The sequence below is a fragment of the Phyllostomus discolor genome, chromosome 8 (assembly GCF_004126475.2).
Source record: "Phyllostomus discolor isolate MPI-MPIP mPhyDis1 chromosome 8, mPhyDis1.pri.v3, whole genome shotgun sequence".
In the NCBI taxonomy this organism is placed as follows: domain Eukaryota; kingdom Metazoa; phylum Chordata; class Mammalia; order Chiroptera; family Phyllostomidae; genus Phyllostomus; species Phyllostomus discolor.
This window is the reverse complement of record NC_040910.2, coordinates 79,212,914-79,232,176: the sequence shown is the minus strand read 5'-3', so window position 1 is coordinate 79,232,176 and position 19,263 is coordinate 79,212,914. Positions and strand designations below refer to the sequence as shown.

Below are 19,263 nucleotides of genomic sequence, written 5' to 3'. Positions count from 1 at the left end.
TTAGAACACGAATGGGTCCCTATGGACTTCTAACATGAAGTCCCTCCATATGCTAGTGAGTGATGATCTGTGTGCTTGTTTCTTTTCTGGCTCAGCCCTTAATCCCTGTTTCCCATTCTCTGGGCACCTAGCTCAGCCAGATTAGAGATACGAGGACATGCATTCCTAACCTGCAGAGTTGGACAGTGTCCCTTTGCTAGTTAGAAGGTAGGCTCCCTTCAATTTTTTTCTTCTCCAAACACATTTTAATTTTTCCCTCATTCTTCTAGACAATCATCTGCCTTTCTCATGGTCAGAACTCTATTAAAGAATGTTTTTTCTGGGTCTTCAAATGTTAGGCAGATTGTAAAAGACAATTTTTTTCATCTTTACTCAATTAAAGATGCGGATGGGATTGTCCAGAACATAAAGAAAGCCAAGGGGCAACTGGTTCTCTGAGAAGACTGACTTTTATGTTGCTTACACCCACTAGGTCAGAACAGACTGGGAGAGGGGAGCCTCCGTTGCAGCTAGAAGGGCACACAGGTTAGCATAAAACAAACAGTTGATTTGATGGCCAGTGGTGCCAAACGTGAGTTACAAGTGAAAGAGCGTTGGGCATGTTCGAGTTCTGTGTCAGTGGGTGGCTGAGTCATCTTGTTTTCAGACTGCTTTACCAGGTGTCGATGGTAAATTACAACACCCTTGGCAGCTCTTTTGGAATGTGTGGTTTCCAGAATCTTTTTTAGTTTTGTTTTTTACTTTTTTTTTAAGATTTTATTTTTTTATGTATTGAAAGGGGAAGGAGAAAGAGAGGGAGAGAAACATCAATGTGTTGTTTCCTCTCACATGCCCCACAACTGGGGACCTGGCTTGTAACCCAGGCATGTGCCCTGATTGGGAATCAAACTGGTGTTTTCGGTTTACAGGCTGGAGCTCCATCCACTGAGCCACACCTGCCAGGGCTGATTTCCAGAATCTTAATGCTCAAGCTTCTCTCCTGATGCCCTCTTTAGGTCTGGAACCACTTTGACAGTGGTTCATGCCCAGGCCAAGCCATCGGTGTCAAAACACGGCTAGACAATGGTGTCACCGGCTTCATCCCCACCAAATTCCTCAGTGACAAAGTGGTAAAGCGACCAGAAGAGCGAGTGAAGGTAGATGAATGACTGGGTTAAGGCACTGGTTTTCAGCTGCCTAAATTGGGCTCTCTTTATCATTGGGCTGTCCGCATGAAAACTTAGGCTCTGTTCCCAGTGACTGTTGGTGGGGAGAGAGTTTCAGGAGGATTTATAACTAGTTGAAAGAAGCCAGGGCAAGAAGCATCTGAATGCTTTTGTTCAGTGCCTTGTGAAATTTCACCAAGCTGCCAGCCCTGTGGGAGAGGGCTTTCTCTTCCTGTGTGGGAAGCTGTGGTTTAGTCCAGGGGGCAGGAAGCAGGGCCCAGCGTTGAATGCTGGGAAACACAGAGGCCAAGTTCTCTTTCTGTTCTAATAGTGTTCTGCCATTAATTACGTGTAAATGCACTAAATATAGCACTTGACATTTACCTGTGTTGTCTCTAATCTCATCCCCTGATGGGGAAGGAAATAGTACTTTCTTTTCTCAGAGAAATTCAAATGCCTTTTGCAGGATTACCCAGTTAGTTTGTGACATGGCTAGTCCTGGTTCTGCCAGATTCTCCGGTTTAAGTGTTGTTGAACCCTGAGGACTCCAGACTTAAGAAGACTGGGCAAAGACTCTTTGTTTCTAATGAATGAAGCTAGGGAGATTTTCAAAGGGAGAGCTGTGTATAGTGACTGGCTTTTATCACTGTTTAGACGGATGGGCTCAAGTCAAGAGTAAAGTACAAAAAATGACTATTACTTCCTTCCCCTCCAAGAAAGGGCAACCAGACTGATACCTCCTGGGAGCAGTAACTAGGCAACTTTATGGGAGATGGTAGTAGGCCCAGTGACAGGATAGGTCCCAGTAGATTCCAGTTGGTTTTCCTGCCTAGAGTAAGAGGCATCAGTACAAGACATAGCCCATAGTCTGCAGACCAGACTCAACCCTGAACTTACCTGCCATCAGTAGCTAGCTGGCTTTGGGCAAGTCACTTCATCTTTCGGCCTGGACTTTTGTTCACTCAAATGTAAATAGGGCCTCGGGCTAGATCATCTTTGTCCCTTCCAGCTCAAATGTTCTATGGATCTAGGTGGGAATGACTGTTCACTGCCGCATCATGAAGATTGACATCGAGAAGTTTAGCGCGGACCTGACCTGCCGCACCTCAGACCTCATGGACAGGAACAATGAGTGGAAACTGCCCAAGGACACCTACTATGACTTCGACGCTGAAGCAGCAGACCACAAGCAAGAGGAGGACATGAAGCGGAAACAGCAGCGGACCAGTGAGTATGCCCACCGCCATGCCGTTACATCCCCAGGCTGAGCCTCTCTCCCCTTGCAGGATGCACATGCTGATGGCACTTTCCCCTGCTCAGCCGCCCTGTGGGAGTGAGTGCTCGGCTTTGAGGTGCTGAGGCCCAGAGACATCAAATGGGAGTCACTGGCAGGGCCAGGTCTCTGGGGTCACGTTTTCTTTGCTAATGCATTGTTACTCTTAAAACTTCATTCTGTCAGCACCCTAGGGCCCCAATGAACACATCTTTCATATCAGAGAATTAAGGCTCAGAGAGGGTGAAAGAGGCTCAGAATTCAATAGTGGGTCAGAAATTAAGCCATGGTTTGTGTCCCATTGCTGTTGGTCCCCAGTTTCGTCTCCTGATCTGCTTCTTTCCTGCCCTCTTCAGCATACATCAAGCGAGTGATCGCACACCCGTCCTTCCATAATATAAATTTCAAGCAAGCAGAAAAAATGATGGAGACCATGGACCAGGGTGACGTGATCATCCGACCAAGCAGCAAGGGCGAGAATCATCTGACAGTGACGTGGAAGGTCAGCGATGGTATCTACCAGCACGTGGATGTGCGGGAAGAAGGCAAGGAAAATGCTTTCAGCCTGGGAGCCACTCTGTGGATCAACAGTGAGGTGAGAGCAAGCCCCTGCTCACTTCCTATCCCCACTCCTACTTCCAAAAACAAGCCATTTCTGGCTGCTTCATAATGTCATCTGATATTAGTGACTTGCATGCATTACATATATTTTAGCTACACAAACCACCAAGTAGGGGGTTGGTTGTGAAATGAGTCATTTGATACTAATTTTGTATATTTGGCCCTGTTTCCCTGTCCTCCAAATTTTAAAGTAAACTACCTAAAGAGAGCCCGTGGAAGAAGAGGAGAAAAACGTGTGCAGGCGTAGGCATGCATGCACACGCGTCACGTTTCTCTGTCCTGTTTGCAGTGGAGCAACATTTTATGATGTTCCCTGTTGTCAGGCACCACGGGAGAATTAAAGTTATTCAGACAATTTTGTGCACTTGTGAACTTTAAATATGCACACGACTCAAACAGATGGCTAAATTAAACGGACTTTGCAATGCGTGAGGCCACAGCAGGTCTGGGAAGTCCACCCCCTCCCATGAGTTCTAGTCCGAGGAGATTTGAAAAAGGATCAGGAGTCTCAGCTCTGGACAGGACACACGAGGCCTTTCCCTTCTCCCCACAGGAATTTGAAGACTTGGATGAGATTGTTGCCCGGTATGTCCAGCCCATGGCATCCTTTGCCCGGGACCTTCTGAACCACAAGTATTATCAGGACTGCAGCGGCGGGGACCGTAAGGTGAGTGCAGGGCCCCTCAAGGGATGGCACCAGTCACTTGAGGATGTTGAGTTTCCTTCAGTGTAGGGGTCCCTCAGCTGGTGAAGGAGGTGTACAGTCATGTATGCACCAGACATTGTCTGCCAAGCATGCTGCTATCCCAACCTCTCCCCCTGATTCTACCCCCAGAAATTAGAGGAGCTGCTCATCAAAACTAAGAAGGAGAAGCCCACCTTCATCCCTTATTTCATCTGTGCCTGCAAGGAACTGCCCGGCAAGTTCCTACTGGGATACCAGCCCCGGGGTAAACCCAGGTGAGCACTGGTGCTGAGAAGGTGCTGCCGCTGGGGTCCACAACAAGCTAGCAGGGGAGTCAGAGGCCCTGAACAGTACTCTCTGGTTCTGGCTGACTGCCTTCTCCTGGTATCTGTTTAGAATAGAGGCGGAGGTTGGAGGTGGGATAAGAGGATGATAATTTAGAGGCAGAAGGCAAAGCTTCATTAAGAAAGCTGCTTTTCTCAACCCTGTGAAAAGGAGTTCCCTTTGCTTCCTCTCCCCCTCCCAAGGAGTGATGGAAATCATCAGATACTCTATCCACCTGCCTGGGAAAGATGGGGACCAGAACACTGTCTCCCCTTTCCACTGTCTGCTTCACCCTTGCCAGGGCTCTCCGCACGTGGTGGCTTGCTGTTGCTCTAGTGTGCTGACTTCCCGCACAGAAGGGGCGGGTCAGGAGAGCATCTTCTTCCTACCATTGACCTTCTCTGCTCCATTTCTGTATGACTAACAGGCTGGCCTCCTTTTATCTGGGTCCCTCTGCTGCTCACCCTGCATGGGAAAAAGTCCAATTTCCTTGCACCCATTTTCTTTGTGTTTGTTACCCAGACCAATAACCATACCAGCCTTCTCTGTGCCCCCACCCTCCCTTTGGCCCTTAGCCAAGGTCTATGCATATCTGCTCTGATCTCTTTACTGCCTATATGTGATGCACAGCATAGCCAGTATTAGCAAGGGACTTAGTAGCCAAATGACAAGAGGCTCTAGACTCTGGCCCCTGCATAGCTTGGGCACATCTGGAATGTTGTGTTCATTTCTGAAGCCTTTTCTCACTCACCATCATGCTTCCAGAGGTTCGAGCCAGGGCTCTGTGGGGGTTGGCAACTGTCCCACAGGGAACAGTTGAGCAAGCGAGACCTTTAACCAGGAGCAGAGGTAACATGATAGCTTCTTGTGGAAAGGGGCACAGACTCTTGTGTTGCAGAAGGTACACTTGAGTAGAAGATCATGAAGCGGGTTTTAGCTTAATACAAATGAGAGTTTTGCCACACTTAGCACCATGTGTTGACAGCTGTTCTTTATTGAGCACAGCTCTATGTTAGATGTTGTGCAATAAGTGCTTTTTACATGCACCGTCTTATTTGTAGGTTTAAGAGCTGTTATCCTCATTTTACAAATGAAGCTGAGATTCGTGTTTTAGTACCTTCGGACAGTCATCTAGGTGATGAGTGGCAGAGCCAAAACTAGAACTAGAACTGAGTGTGTGAACCCAGCACCCATCCTCTTATCCATGCTCTGCTCTGTGAAGTGTTGAATTAGGGCAGACTAACCACCTTCCAGAAGCACTTCCAGATTCCAGTTCATGGGGAGTTGTATTTTGCTGCCCTGGAAGACCCCTTCCAACTCGGACTCTCTGTGACCTGAGTTTCACCCTCACCTGCAGCCCAGGATGGTGGCCCAGCCCCCAGCAATTCTTCTGGTGGCCTGTGCAGAGCACGCCAGGGGCTACTGACTCCTGGCCTTAACGTACTCTGCAGTGTACACCTCACCTCCCCAGAGTGCAGCCTCCTTTTTCAGGGTCAGGCACTGGCTCTTCCATCTCTTCTTTCCCCTAGCACCCAGTGTGACTACTTCACATGGTGGAGATCTGTTCTGGCCGCTCTCTCACAGCTGGTCCCAAGTGGTATCTGATGCATGTTTCCTTCCAAAATCCCAGGATAGAGTACGTAACGGTGACTCCAGAAGGATTCCGGTACCGGGGCCAAATCTTCCCAACTGTGAATGGGCTTTTCAGATGGTTTAAGGACCATTACCAGGATCCTGTACCAGGTGAGTTGTACTCTCTGACTTCTGGGGGCGGGGTTGGAGGGACACCTAGCCTCTGAACCAAGGTAATCACTAATAGCCTTCTGTGTGGGAGTGAAACACAGGCTGTCATTTTAGTTCTCTTATACCTACTCCAGCTTCCTAGCATTAGAAAGTCCTCCATCCACTTTGCCTATTTATCTTCATTTTTTCTCATTGCCTCCTTCAGTCCCCTAAATTATGCAACCAGAAACATTACTGACTCTGGCTATTTCCTGTAGGAATCACCCCAAGTAGCAGCAGCAGGACCCGGACACCTGCTTCTATCAATGCTACCCCAGCTAACATCAACCTTGCAGGTAAGGAGCTCACGCCTAGGACTGTGGCTCAGAGGAATAAAGCTGGGAGGACTTTGACCTCTGATGTGCCCACCTTCCACCTCTTTGTGCTTACAGATCTGACACGGGCCGTGAATGCACTTCCCCAGAACATGACCTCGCAAATGTTCAGTGCCATTGCTGCTGTGACAAGCCAAGGACAGAACCCTAATGCCACCCCAGCCCAGTGGGCCTCCAGCCAGTATGGCTATGGGGGCAGTGGAGGAGGCAGCAGCGCTTACCACGTACGTGGCTCGGGGAGGAAGCTCTTTGCGGAGGGCGAGGAAGAGTGACAGGGAACAGTCATCCTTTAGATGTCCATAGACTGGCCGCTGCCAGTGCCCACCTTTATATGCACAGATGGGCCTTAGGAACTGTCTCCAACAGATGTTCCTTCTCCTCGGGCCCATTTGAGGGGAAAAGGGGTAAGAGAAGGCCTGGCTTTTCTACAAAGTCCTTTGGGGTCTTTGGAACCTGCAAGCCACTAGAAACCTCAAAGGGTCAGGACTGGGAGGCCCTATTGTCGTGCCTGGTCCCATCTCATTGGCCTGCCTCTGCTGCTCAGGAGAGGGTCAGCTGGAAAGCTCTGTGCTGAGCCCAGATTTCCAGCTTTCCAGAAACTCATGGAAAGGATAAATATGCTACAAGCCCATCCCCATTTCACTGTTTACCCTTCTCTAGGTGTTCCCAACGCCAGCCCAGCAGCCAGTGGCCACGCCACTAATGACCCCCAGCTACTCCTACACGACCCCTAGCCAGCCCATCACCACGCCACAATACCACCAGCTCCAGGCCAGCACCACCCCACAGTCTACCCAGGCCCAGCCCCAGCCCTCCTCCAGCTCTCGGCAACGGCAGCAGCAGCCAAAGTAAGTATATGGATGGTGGCATAGAGCAGGGTCTTAGTGAGGGCAGAGTACATCAGGAGACTGAGGGACTTAGCATAGGCAGGTACTCTGGATCTTCTGAGAGCCATGACTGAAGTAATGTTCCAGTGAGGGCTGCTTTCTGTGCGATGACAGGAGGGTGGAGTGGCAGTTGGCCATGGTTGCTGCCTGTAGGTACAAGGTCCATTTCTACAAGGGTGGATGTTCACCAGAGATTGGTGGGAAGGCTTCCTTCTAGTGAGCCTCAGGAGAGTTCTGGTCTGAAAAGCGCCTTCTCCCTCCCAGGTCCAACAGCCATGCAGCCATCGACTGGGGGAAGATGGCAGAGCAGTGGCTGCAGGAGAAGGAGGCAGAGCGGCGGAAACAGAAGCAGCGGCTGACACCTCGGCCATCCCCCAGCCCTATGATTGAAAGCACCCCCATGTCCATTGCCGGCGATGCCACCCCGCTCTTGGATGAGATGGATCGGTAGGGGGCCTGCTCCTAGGACTCTGGTTACCTATGAGGCTGGGAGAGGCCTGCCTCATTCCCTGCCCTTCCTTTTCTGTCCATAAAGTGGAGTGAACTGATGTTCTCCTTGGTGGTCAGCCTGGATGGGCAGCAGGCTGGATGGCCTTGCAAACTTGAGCTCAGTGTACACTAGGCGACAGTTCTCCCACTCCAGGCCCTCACCGACCACCTCTCCTGGGACCAGGCTGGGAAGGGAGTGTGGCAGGGAGAAAGAAGAAGAGGATGAGAGAGAGAGTGGAACAGTTTTATATTCTACTCCCCTACAAGCCATTTTGAGCTTCTGCCCTCACCTGACTCTGGGCTGTGACGGGGCAGCAAGCTCAGCACATGAGTCTCCCCCAGCTCTTGTGGAGAGACAGATGCTATTTATTCAGTTTGGGGCAGGAGGGAGAGGAGGGGAAGTGTTTCTGACCCTGATGCCAACAACTTGGGTGGCTATCAAAGCAGGATTGCAGGGGACATAGGGTTGCAGTGCTAACCTGCCCACCCGGCTACCTTCACCCACCTGCTGCCACGCCGCTTCCTGCCTGTCATTTGAATAAACAGTGTTTCTACAGAGCACTTGGCAAAGCCTCTCTCTCCCTCTCCGGCTCTTGAGGGGTGGTTTTCAGAGCAGTGTGTGGGGCTCTGAAGGGTCCCCAACTCCCTCAGAGAGGCAGTGACTCAGGAGAGCAGGCAGCTTCCGCATCAGATGGCCTGGTGTCGCTTTCCTGTTCCACTTCCCAGCCCTGTGACCTGGAGCGCACTCCTGTTATCTAAGCCAGTTTATCTGTCAAAATGGAGATGGTGATACCTACCTCATCAGGGCATCTGTGAGGACAAGTAGAAGGTGTGAAGTGCTTGGCCAAGTGCCTGGGACTTTATAAGACCTCAGTAAATGTTAGCTGCTGTTACTTTATTATTTTGACTCCCACACAGCCACCCCCATCCACTCTGCCTACTACAGATGGCCCCCAACTTAACAATGGTTCAACTTTTTTTTTTACTTCATAATGGCATGAAAGCTACACATAATCAGTAGAAACTGGACTTCAAATTTTGAATGTTGCTCTTTTCTCGGGCCAGCGATGTGCAGCAGGATACTTGCGTGATGCTAGGCAGTGGCAGCAGTGAGCCCCAGAGACCAGGGTAAACTACAGATACTAAAAGTGTATTCGTGTGAGATGCTTTCTCCCAGCTGAAGGGTAACGTGAGTTTCAAGTAGACTGGGCTAAGTTTTGGTGTTCAGGTGTGTTAAATGCATTCTTTACCCTACGGTATTTCCAACCTTACAATGGGTTCATCAGGGCGTAAACCCATTGTAAGTCAGGGAGCATCTGTGGACTTCTTTGGCACATCTGAGAAAGGCCACGAGTAAATCTGGGTTTCCCAACTTGAGTCTCTGCCCCTGGGTGGACCTCACTCCTGCTACACACACACACTGACACTGACACAGACACGCTGGCCGGGAGAAGGGGGCGGGGCTGTTGCAAGGCAGGCCAGTCCCGGGCCCTAGTACTTTCCCCCAGCCCCACTGCATCTTTTCTTCCGGACCGCCGGCCTCCCTGGTTTCTTCTCATAGCTCTGTAGTGCTGGGAAAGTGAGGCTTTCCCACTCGCTGCCCTCTGCCTGAAGCTCAGCAGAGAAGTCAAAAAAGGCCATTGCTGCCAAACTTGGTGAGTTCTCTTCCTTGCTTTTAGTTTCTTTCTTTTTTTAATTAGAGAGACAGAAACATCGATTTGTTGCTCCACTCACTCACACATTTATTGGTTAACTCTTGCATGTGCCCTGACGAGATCTAACCCACAGCCTTGGTGCATCAGGACCGCCCTCTAACCAACTGCACTACCTGGCCAGGGCCTGTCCTTTCTTTTCTTCCTTCAAGATCTCTGCCTTTTGGTTGGCAAGAGTTGGGAGGAGGTGGGGAAGGGACTGGCTTTCTGCAGGGAACCCAGTTCAGTTCGCTTTAGCACAAACGGTCTAGAAGGGCCTAGCAGGAACAAGGACACGCGGCTGCTAAGATCATGTTCCCTTCAGTCTACCAGCACCTTCTCCAGGGCCACTAAAAGGAGGGAAAAACCAGGCACAGGGGCAGAGTGGGTTAAAAGGTTCAGTTTATTAGGGGTATCCCTACAGACAGTCCTGCCTGTCCCTGAGTGGATGTAACAGAGACCAGTCTCCCAGTGGACGGAGGCCTCCTTCCCACCCCACCCAGCTGTGCTCTCCTGCCCTGGGCCCGGGATGTTAGAGGCTGTTACAGTCCCTTCCCCTGCCCTCGACCTACCTTCACATGGGCTTCCTCTTGAAAGATGGGTTGCCCTTTAAAAACCCCTGCAGCCCTCTAGCCCCTTGGTTCCAGCTATGCCCAGAGCCCACCCTCTACCCACAGAAGTAGCCAAGTTGGAGGGAGAGAGAACGGCAGCAGGGGGTCAGCTACAGGCTTGATCGTATTTATTCTTCACCCCGGTCGCCCTGGCCTCAACCGAGGTTTGATGCTGGGGGAGATTTCCTCTTGTTGACCTTGACTGGAGAGGCCTTTGCTCCAACTTTCTTGGCCTGGACTGTGTTCTTCTCTCTCTTTCTGGGTGATGACTCCACAACATCATCGCTGAAGGGCTCCTCCCGCCTTTGGTCAGTGTAACTGTCCTCACTCTCCAGGTCCTCCCTGCTGTCCGGGCTGGACTCTGACATCCTGGCCAGTTCCCTTGGGCTTGCTGATCTGCTCAAGTCTGGAGGCGAAGGTTCCGACTTAACTGGGCTTTTCTTTTTAGTCAGCTTGCCTTTCTTGACTTTTTTCTTCAGCTTTGCCTTCTCGTCTGTCTCCTCTTCGCTTTTCTCTTTTTCATTTTTCTTCTTGACCTTCTTGATAATTTTGCTGCCCTGGGACTTCCCCGTGGGACTCTCAGAGCGCCAGATGGTGATGGGAGCCGCCGAGTCCGGGGTACCCGTGATTGTGCCCATTCCTCTGCCTGTGTCGGTGGGTGCGGTGGTGGTGGGCCCCACCTGGATCGGGATGGGAGGCTTGCTTTCTTCCTCCTCTTCCTCTTCTTCATTTAGGTCATCTGCACCACACTCGTGGTGGATGGGATGGTGGATCACTGCCACAGAGACAGGCCTGTAGCTCTTGCACCTGGGAGGGAGGAGGGTGGGGACAGAGAAGATTGGCAGAGTGACGGCCTGGGCCCCACACAGCCCCCTTCAGCCTGCCAGCACTCACCAGCCGTACCAGAACCGCTCCACGCACTCTTCCTCTGGGATGAGCTTTGCGAAGCAAGGGGTCTGGATGATGTTGAGACAGGTTGAGCCCACATCTCGGGAACAGGTTGGGCCTACGTCTCGGGAGCTGCTGCTATTTGTCTTCTCTGAGTAGTCCTTCACCCTGCCACATGGAACTCAGCCTGGCTCCCACGCCTCCAGGACTCCCCAGGAGCCCAGAGCCAGAAGCCTGAGGACAGTGGGCTGGCTTTCCCAGTGGTAACTCAGGCTCAGCCCAGGCCGACAAAAAGACCTCCTCCCCATTGCTCTTGGAGTGGAGCCAGGTTTGCAAAGCCAGGGCTGGGCAGGCAGCGCCTGGTCAGAGCTGAAGGAGGGAACCGTAGTGAAAGTTTGGACCTGGCTCTGCCCGGGAGTCTCCTGGCCTGTGGGCCTCCCAAGGAGGAGGGTCCTTACCTGCAGTCACAGCCGCAGTGGCTGATGGAGTGCAGGTGCAGTTTGTAGTGACCATAGTCGGAGGTGAAGGGGTGGATGAGATGCCCTGTGCACTGCTTGTGTTTCCAGCAGCACCTGTCAATGTCCTTGAATTCACCTGAGGGGTAGGAGTCTGGGTCAAATGGGGGTGGCAGCAGCGACAGCATATCAGCGGGTCTCCCTGCAGCTCAGTCTAAAGGCTTCACCACATTCACCTGCCAGCACACCCCCCAGAGCTGTCTCTACTTCATGGGAGTAATTCAGCCCAGTGGTTGCTCCAGGTCTCAGCACTCTGCTTTCCCCAGTCCCCTGCAGGAATCTGCTGCCCCCTGCAAGCTCACAGGAAAATGTCTCACCAAGGTCCTCACCACATAAATTCCCTTTGCTGTCCTGCGACACCTGTCTCTTTCCCTGCCCTCCCCTGCCTCCCACAGGAGCCTGCCCCACTGGGGCCCTCCACTGACTCTTGCTTGCCTTCGCCCAGCTGCTGGGAGTTTGCTACCTCACTTCACAGGGTGCCTGGTAGGGGACGGTCCTTTTACCATGGCAGACTGTGGAATGCCACTTCAGAGTCCCCAGTGATTAGAGCCAGTAACAGCATCCTTAGTCCCCATGAGGCCTGCATCTGAGCCCTGAGATTCTGGCCCCAAGGCCTCCTACCCGGAGGGCAGCTGAGGCCCAGCCTACCACACGGCATGCTCCTGGATGCTTCTTTGGACTCTGGTCCTTTGTTTTTCCCTCCTCTCTTCTTCAAGCCCCTTGTCTCCAGACACCTTCCTCACTTCTCTCCCTTTTCCCACGCTCATTCTTGATTCTTTCCCTGCTATTTAATCATCAAATTCCCACTCCTCCATTCTCTCCAGTCCTTAGAAACATGGACTTGAACAACCCACCCCAGCCTGAGCCCTTCTACCCCTTGAGGGCTGCACAGATACTGTGTCTCCTTTCCCAGGACACAGGGGAGAAGCTGCTGGAGTGGGAGTTTCGGATTAGGGGGAGCCCTGGAGAAAGGTTCCTACATCTTTTCCTCAACTGAATACAAATCCCGGACACACACTGGAATCCCCCAGCCTCTACCCGCACCACCTCCCCTCTGACCCCACCCAAGGCTCCAGTCTATCAGTGGGTCTCCCTTCCGCCCACCCACTAAAAGGTAAGCCTGCGAAGTGATTCCATGTGCCCAGGACTTCACACACCAGGGCAGAGTGGACAAGGCACCTTCCTGCAGGTCCCTTTGGACTCTGGCTCCATCCCCTTTGGGAGGAAGAAGTGGGCAACCACCAGTGACTTCCTTGGCAGCCTGGCATGGGATTTTAGGGCTGGCTCACTGCCGCTGAACAGACCAGGAGGATTGGTCCAGCCCCTACAAGGTGTGAAACTGGGGCAAGAACTCCTACAACCCAGGCTGGGGGTGTGTTAGTCCACATGGCCTTGAAGCACCTGAGGGATGAGTAGACAGCAGCTGGGTTTGAGCCTTGCCCCACATCCCTCCCTGCTAGCAGGCTGTGAGGGCCCCGGGTCCTTCATGCACTCCTGACCCACTTGGTGGCCTCCCTTTCTGCTCCCTCTCCCCTTGTGCCCTTTCTTCTTCAGCAGGTGAGGCGGGATCTTGCAATACCACCACCACCTCCGCTTGCTTCAGCGCTGCTGAACTGGGGCGAAGGGCAGCGTGATGGCAAGTGTCCTGAACCTGAAGCCAGGTAGGCCCGAGTCCAAGTGTTGGCTCTGTCACTAGCTGGGTGACTGAGGGCCAGTTATTTCACATCTCCTGTCTTGTCCACAAGATGGGGGTGGTGGTAATACCTATTTTGCAGGGCTGTTGGGATGCCTCAGTTCACATGTCAAAGGTATCCGTGCCCCATAAAGTGCTATACAAAGGGGTGACTGCTCTCCAGAAAGGGGCCCTCTCTGGCATGAATGGGTGATGGGGTGAGGGGGGGAGGGTAACCCCTTCAGGACCAAACCCTCCCTCCTGCCTACCACCAAGTGTCAGCTTTCCTGTGTCAGGGGTGGTGGGGACCCCTGGGGCCAGAGATTCCCCTGGACCCACCTTCAGAGGAGAAGGTAGATGCGTCAGTGCTAGACGCCACAGCAGCCAGCAGATGTCCTCTTTCCCAGCTGGGTAACCTGTTCACATCTGAGAGAGTACAGAGTGGCAGCAGCAGCGCCCCCTCCCCAGGCCTTTTACTCATCAAACATTTTCTGAGACTCTGGGTGTCAGGTCCCAGCCATGTCCAAGATGCTGAGGTTAAAAAAATAAGTCCCCACTCTCAAGGGGCTGGGCGAGGGTTGCAGAGGGGACGCAGTTTGTGCGGAACAGTTTGTGACAGTAGTGTGGTGCGGAACACGTGCAGGGGAATGGTGAGGAGGAGGCCAGGGGGAGCAGACAGCAAGGGCACCTACTGAGACTGTGGGGGTGAGGGTTAGGGTAAGATTAGGAAAGTCTTCCCGGGAAGAAGCATAATAGGAGCTGAACCTGGAGAAATAGCAGGACTGAGCCAGTCTAGGCAAGAAAGGACAGATCGGGGAATTGTCATGGAGTGTGTACAGCTGGGTCAGCAGTTGACCCAGCATAACTCCAGCTGGGACAGCAGCTGCCGTCAACCACCACAGGGTGGAGTCTGCCACTTTCCTTTTCCTCCCACGATTAGCTTTATCCTTCAGAATGTCAGGAACTGAGTTCTGCTTAAGGAGGGAAGCTGACTGCTTAGGGACTGCAGCTGGGCCTTCACTGGCACTTGGTCATCTTCCTACAGTTCCCTGGTCAGCTCCCGTTTTCCACAGAACAGTGAATACTCAAAAACGTTTGAATGAAGCATCAAGCACTTCCCTGGAAACTCCTATCCCTGGAAACTCCTGTCCTGCTGCTGCTCCTCTCAGCAGATCACTGCACCAGCCTTCCCTGTGGCTGCTCCCACCCTGTCAACTCACCCCCGACCTGGGGGAGCATCCCCCCTTCCTCCTGCCCAAGGCACCTGAGCTCTAGGTCCCAGCCAGAATTCTCACTTTCTCCTTCTTTAATGGTTGTTTTTTTCCTTACAGGCTGTAAACACCTTTCAACAAAACAATCTCTGAACCCTGTTCCTGTCTCTACCACTGCATATCCCTCCATCTTCCTTTGCAATCCAAGTCTATTCACTCATTTAACAGACATGCTGAATGGCTTCTGCACTAGACCCCCGTCAGGAGGCCCGGTCGCCACCTTCAGTGAGCTCGAGCCTCCCCTCTCTCCGTTCCAGTCACCTACCCATGGCAGCCGTCCCATCCCTGTCCGGCCAGCCCAGGCCAAGGCTGCCCACAGTTTCCCAATAGCCAGACCTGGTGGCCTCCTTTTCATCTTATCTCCCCATTAACCAGTCAGTCTCTTTCTTCTATACACTGTTTCTTTGGCTTGCTTGCAGACCTCTCTCGTCCCTCTCCTCTGTGACTAGCTCTTCAGTTCTTTCTTAACTCCTCGGCTGCACACCTTAAGGTGATGATTACCAGGGCTCTGGCTTGGCTTTGCTTCTCAGAGTACAAGATTGTCTCGGCTAATGTCATCCAAGTCCATGGTTATAGCATCCACCAATGACATACATCTGGGCGGGTCCCCAGTCCAGACTGCTTTCCTGAGCACAGGGCCCACATCCTCTCCGACGTCCCCAGACACCCTAGACCAATAGGTCCCACACAAGCCTGCCATCTTCTCCCCATGCTCCATGACCCGCCCCCCTTGTCTCTTCCATTTCAGAGAGCAGCATCCACCGCAGCTGGAACTCCTTTCCCTCATCCCTACACCAGCTTAACGACCGAGTCTCGTCCTGCCCATCTGCTCCCACTTCTGCCTCTGGCTTGGTTCACACTCTCGTAATCTCTGACCAAGACACTGCAGTAGCCTCCTGCCTGGCCTCCCTGCCTCTGTCTCACTCCCCTCATCCAGTTGTCACAGTGCAGCCAAACAGTTTTCCAGAACGCCAACTGGCCCACCGTGTTCCTCTTCTTTAACGGCATTCTACTACCTCATCGTGACGTAACTCCTCATCATGCCCCCAACCCGTAATCCAGGCCCTGGTTTCCTTCTCAGTTATCAGTTCCTCCCACTCATCCGTCTCCTTCTCCGTTCCTTCTCCTGCCTTCCACTCCCCAGAAATACCTGCTCACCTTGGAAAGAACAATGATATCCAAGTACTATTAGTCACACATATCTTGTTCCCCTTTACCCTGCTAGGGTTCCTCATGTGTTTATAGCATCTTGAGAACAAGGCCCATAGTTCATTTGTTTCTACAGATCCTGGGACATGGAAAGCACTCGGTAAATGCTGGTTGATAGAATACATCAGGGGTGTCAAACTCATTTTCACCGGGGGCCTATTCTACTCTATTCTCTTCTTTTCTATTCTGCTCATGCATTTATTCACTGGAATAAGTGCATGAGTAGAATAGAATAAATCCTCTATCGGAGCCACAAAGAAGCTATGGCAGTGGAAATTCTGCCCAGAGTTCAAACCTGGAGGATTTTTGGGGGAAAGAGACTTGGCCCAGGGTGGGAATCTTCACAGTGTCAGGCACTGTGCCAGGCTTTTAAAACATGCCTTTGATTCTAGATGCTCTCGCCACAGCCCGTTCTGTGAATGCGGACACATTCAAAATAAAGAAGTTGTCCAAAGACGCAAGTTAATAGATGGCAGAGTAAGATTCAAACCCAGTCTTCCTGGCTCAATAGTCTGTGCTCTTTCAGCTGTTGGTTTGGGACTCCAATCCAAAACCTGTGCTGCCAGATGTCACTTCCTACTACGCCTGCTCAGCCCTAACACAACCAATTCCCCATCCTCTCCCTTTACCCAGTCCTGACTCCCACAGCCTCCCCTACCCACAGCCTGGACCTAAGGTCAGGCCAGAGGGCCCTGAGCCAGGACTCAAACTCTGCTTTGTCTGACTCCACTTCCCTTGTTCTCCCCGGAGTCACCATGGAAAAGGCCTGCATGCAGGGTCCCCTAACTTCTGCCAAGCCCCAAGAAGCCCTGACAATCAGAGCTGTTTGCCAAGGAGTGGGATTTAGTAACTCCTCGGGTCTGAGGAAGGCAACCTGCTTTCTAGTTTCACGGACAGAACAGAGAGCGTCACTGAATCAGTCCAGAGCTCCAGCGGCAGAAGTGTACAGACACGTGGCGGGATGGGGCGACTGTGTAGCTTGAAAGGAATAGGGAGGCTTGTGGTCTCTTTCTCCGCAGGACATTAATTGGGGTACAGGGTCCTAACTCGAAACTCACAGGTGATGCTCATTTGTACAGAATCCTCCCAGTCCTGAGGGCCGAGGAGCTTCCCCGCCCTTGCAGCACAGACGGTGGGGTTCCAGGTTGGACACCAGAGCAGCTGAATAGGGGAAGGAGGGAAGGAAGGTGGAAGGGAGAAAGGAAGGGAGGAAAAAACCAGGAAGGGAAGGAGGGAAGAGGAGGGAGCAAAGCAGGGGAAGTGTGCACGGTCTCCTTGGAAATGCAGCCCTGGCCCCGCCCACACCTGAAGGCGATTGTGATGTCACGCGTGGAACCTGCAGACTCCTTTTTGCTCTCAGAGTCAATAGAACTTTCCGCCCAAGCCCCGGCGGCAGGTTGGACGCGGGACCATGGGCTCCAGCCAGGCCCAGCCCTTCTCAGACTACTGCACATCAATGCCTCCCAGCCGTGCAAAGAGGAGTTACAGCTAGCACTCCAGCCAGAAGGCCCCAGCCAAACCCCGAGGTTATTCTCCAGGGACTCAGGACCACAGTCCTGAATCATTGGTCCGAGGCTCCACATGAGCCCGCCCCCAGGCTCTAACTCCACCCCATCCTAGCCCTTGGCTCCGCCTCCTTTGTCGGGCTGGCTGGTTCCACAGCCTCCTTGGGTCCTCAAACTAGCCCCCCCACCCTGTGCCCAGGTCTCAGCTTGAAGCCCTCCCCTAATCTTCTGCCCGGCTCTCTCCTTACCACTGCTGCTCTCATCCCAGATGTTGGCATTGTCCTCAGTCTTTTCCTTAGTCCACCTTTCAATCGTCATTCTCGTCCTGACCCACATAGCTCTCAGCCCAGTTTTTCCTCTCCACAAGACTCTTCCTCACAGAAGTCCAACCCTGAACCTGAGCTTGGCCGAGCCAACCGTAAACCCCAATCTCAGCTCGCTCCCGTCCAGCCCTCAACAAAGCCTCATGCTTGCCCAACCTCTCCACCTACCTTCCCCTACCCCCGTTCTAGGTTGTGTTGTCTTCTCAGCCTAAGTCTAAGCTTCAGCCGAGCTCTTCTTCCAAGGCACCCCAGGTCCTTCCAAGTTCTTCCCTCTTTGTCCCACTTTAACCTTAGTGCCTCACCTTTATCTCAGGCCTTAACCTTAGCTCGGCCGCTCAGGCCCAGCCCTCAGACCCATCCCCAGCTCCTCTCCAGACCTACCCCTAGCTCTTAACCCCACCCCCACTTTGGCCCCGCCCCTAGCCCTGTTCCTAGCCCCGCCCCATCCATTCTCTCAACCTGACACTGCCCTCTGCTCCTGGCCCCTCCCAATCCCTTCCGAACCCTGCCGCGGCCCTTAGCTCCGCCCCCAAACTACACAAGTACCTCCTCCGGGTTGTGAAGAGACCGCTTCCAACCACACCACCCACCCATCCCGGCTTTTCTGAGGTTCCTCCGGCCCTGGGAGGCCAGGCTCAAACGCTCTCTCGGCCTGCAGGCTCATCTGATGAGGGCTTGCCCATTCTCAGCCGCCCTGTGGCGCCCAACCCCAGAGCCTTAGCAGCGTTCCCTTCTAGCTCGGATGGGGCGCCCTGATCCAGAGAAATACTGCGCAATAAAGATGTTAACATAGAGCTTGCTCTTGCTCACTTTTTCCCAAAATGTGTAACAGTTAAGATTTTTGAGTTCTTCTATGTGTTTGTGCTTTCTTATTTCATTCACGCACATTTATGTGTCTCCATAGGTTTGCCTAGTGCTGGGAGCAGGATCCACTACGTTAATACCTCGCACTGTATACCCCTGTCACCTTAAGTATAGCATACACATTGTACATGCTTGTATCGCACACATAATGTACCTAAAAAAATATCTACTCACCACACAGCCTAATACAATGTGCACACGCCCCTCACAGAGGCTACCCGAACAAAGAACCATACCCCTGCTCCCCACACTTTTCTCAGCACAAACACTCCACAGCAGTGTCGTGGTGCCAACTACACACACACACACACACACACACAGGCTCTGCGCAAGGCAAGGCAAGGGGTGGTGAGCTGTCCCATGTGGGAGCAAAGATAAAGAAACAAACAATAAATTCCAGGAGAGTGTGAAAAAATGTTAGAGCCGTATAACCAACATTCCCACATCACACCCCTCAATTTCTCTTGGCATCAGGCTCCAAAGCCAAGGTACGCCTCAAAGGATGAAAAGGAAAAGATGGTATTTAAACTTTGGTTTCTCCAGAGAAACCAAGGGCCTCTCCTGCTGCTGTTCTGCATGATACCATCCACTTTCCTCCAGACCCAGCAACCTGCGTGGGTAGCATCACTGCCCAAAACCTCCAGCTCCAGGAACAGCAGGGGAGGGGAAAACAGGCAAAGGGGAGCGTGCAGAAAACCAACCCTCCCAGAGTAGGAGAGTGGGCCGAGAATGATAGCAGTAGAACGGACAGAGCACCGCTGACTGGGAGCCAGGATCTGTGTTCTAATCTTGATGCTCCACAGCCTCCCAAGATGATGCCAGGCTACACATGTCCCTCCATTGCTGGGCCAGACTCCTGAGATGCTCCAGCCAATCTACTTGTATAGCTGTGAGTCAGATGTCAACAATGAGCCAGGTTCTTGGTCACTCGGTAACTGTAGAGAGCTATAAGCCCTGGCTGGTGTGGCTCAGTGGATTGAGCACTGGCCTGCGAACCAAAGGTCGTTGATTTGATTCCCCATCAGGGGACATGCCTGGGTTGCAGGCCAGCTCTCTAGCTGACGGCACGGGAGAGGCAACCAATGGACATACCCACATTGGTTTCTCTCCCTAAAAGTAAATAACTAAATTTTTTAAGAAAAGGGTTATAATAGTTAAGGTTTTTGAGCCCTT

At 52.4% G+C, this 19,263-nt stretch overlaps 2 protein-coding genes across 7 annotated transcripts in view; one reads left to right on the top strand and one right to left on the bottom strand.

The window, feature by feature from the left end:
• Positions 1-8,102, top strand: part of SUPT6H (SPT6 homolog, histone chaperone and transcription elongation factor) — a 31,242-nt gene extending 23,140 nt beyond the window's left edge. For both annotated transcript variants that reach the window (XM_028519710.1, XM_036033338.1), the window contains 10 exons: positions 996-1,136; positions 2,177-2,372; positions 2,775-3,013; positions 3,593-3,706; positions 3,875-3,999; positions 5,679-5,791; positions 6,049-6,126; positions 6,223-6,389; positions 6,826-7,013; positions 7,317-8,102. In XM_028519710.1, the coding sequence (XP_028375511.1) occupies positions 996-1,136; positions 2,177-2,372; positions 2,775-3,013; positions 3,593-3,706; positions 3,875-3,999; positions 5,679-5,791; positions 6,049-6,126; positions 6,223-6,389; positions 6,826-7,013; positions 7,317-7,503 (1,548 nt within the window). In that variant the 3' untranslated portion in view covers positions 7,504-8,102. The remainder of the gene's footprint in view (positions 1-995; positions 1,137-2,176; positions 2,373-2,774; positions 3,014-3,592; positions 3,707-3,874; positions 4,000-5,678; positions 5,792-6,048; positions 6,127-6,222; positions 6,390-6,825; positions 7,014-7,316) is intronic.
• A 1,515-nt stretch (positions 8,103-9,617) lies between these two features.
• On the bottom strand, positions 9,618-18,081 carry PROCA1 (protein interacting with cyclin A1). Of its 5 annotated transcripts, XM_036033343.1 has the most exons (6): positions 17,152-17,266; positions 16,457-16,559; positions 13,258-13,344; positions 11,190-11,325; positions 10,738-10,899; positions 9,618-10,650 (listed from the first exon to the last, which is right to left on the bottom strand). In XM_036033343.1, exons 1-6 carry the CDS (start codon positions 17,179-17,181, stop codon positions 9,999-10,001), a joined length of 1,170 nt encoding a protein of 389 aa, XP_035889236.1. In that variant the 5' UTR covers positions 17,182-17,266; the 3' UTR covers positions 9,618-9,998. The 5 variants fall into 5 exon arrangements, with proteins under 5 accessions (XP_035889236.1, XP_028377598.1, XP_028377604.2 ...); XM_028521797.2 differs by lacking the exon at positions 16,457-16,559 and having other exon boundaries at positions 17,152-18,081; XM_028521803.2 differs by lacking the exon at positions 10,738-10,899.
• Between the last annotated feature and the right edge of the window lie 1,182 nt (positions 18,082-19,263).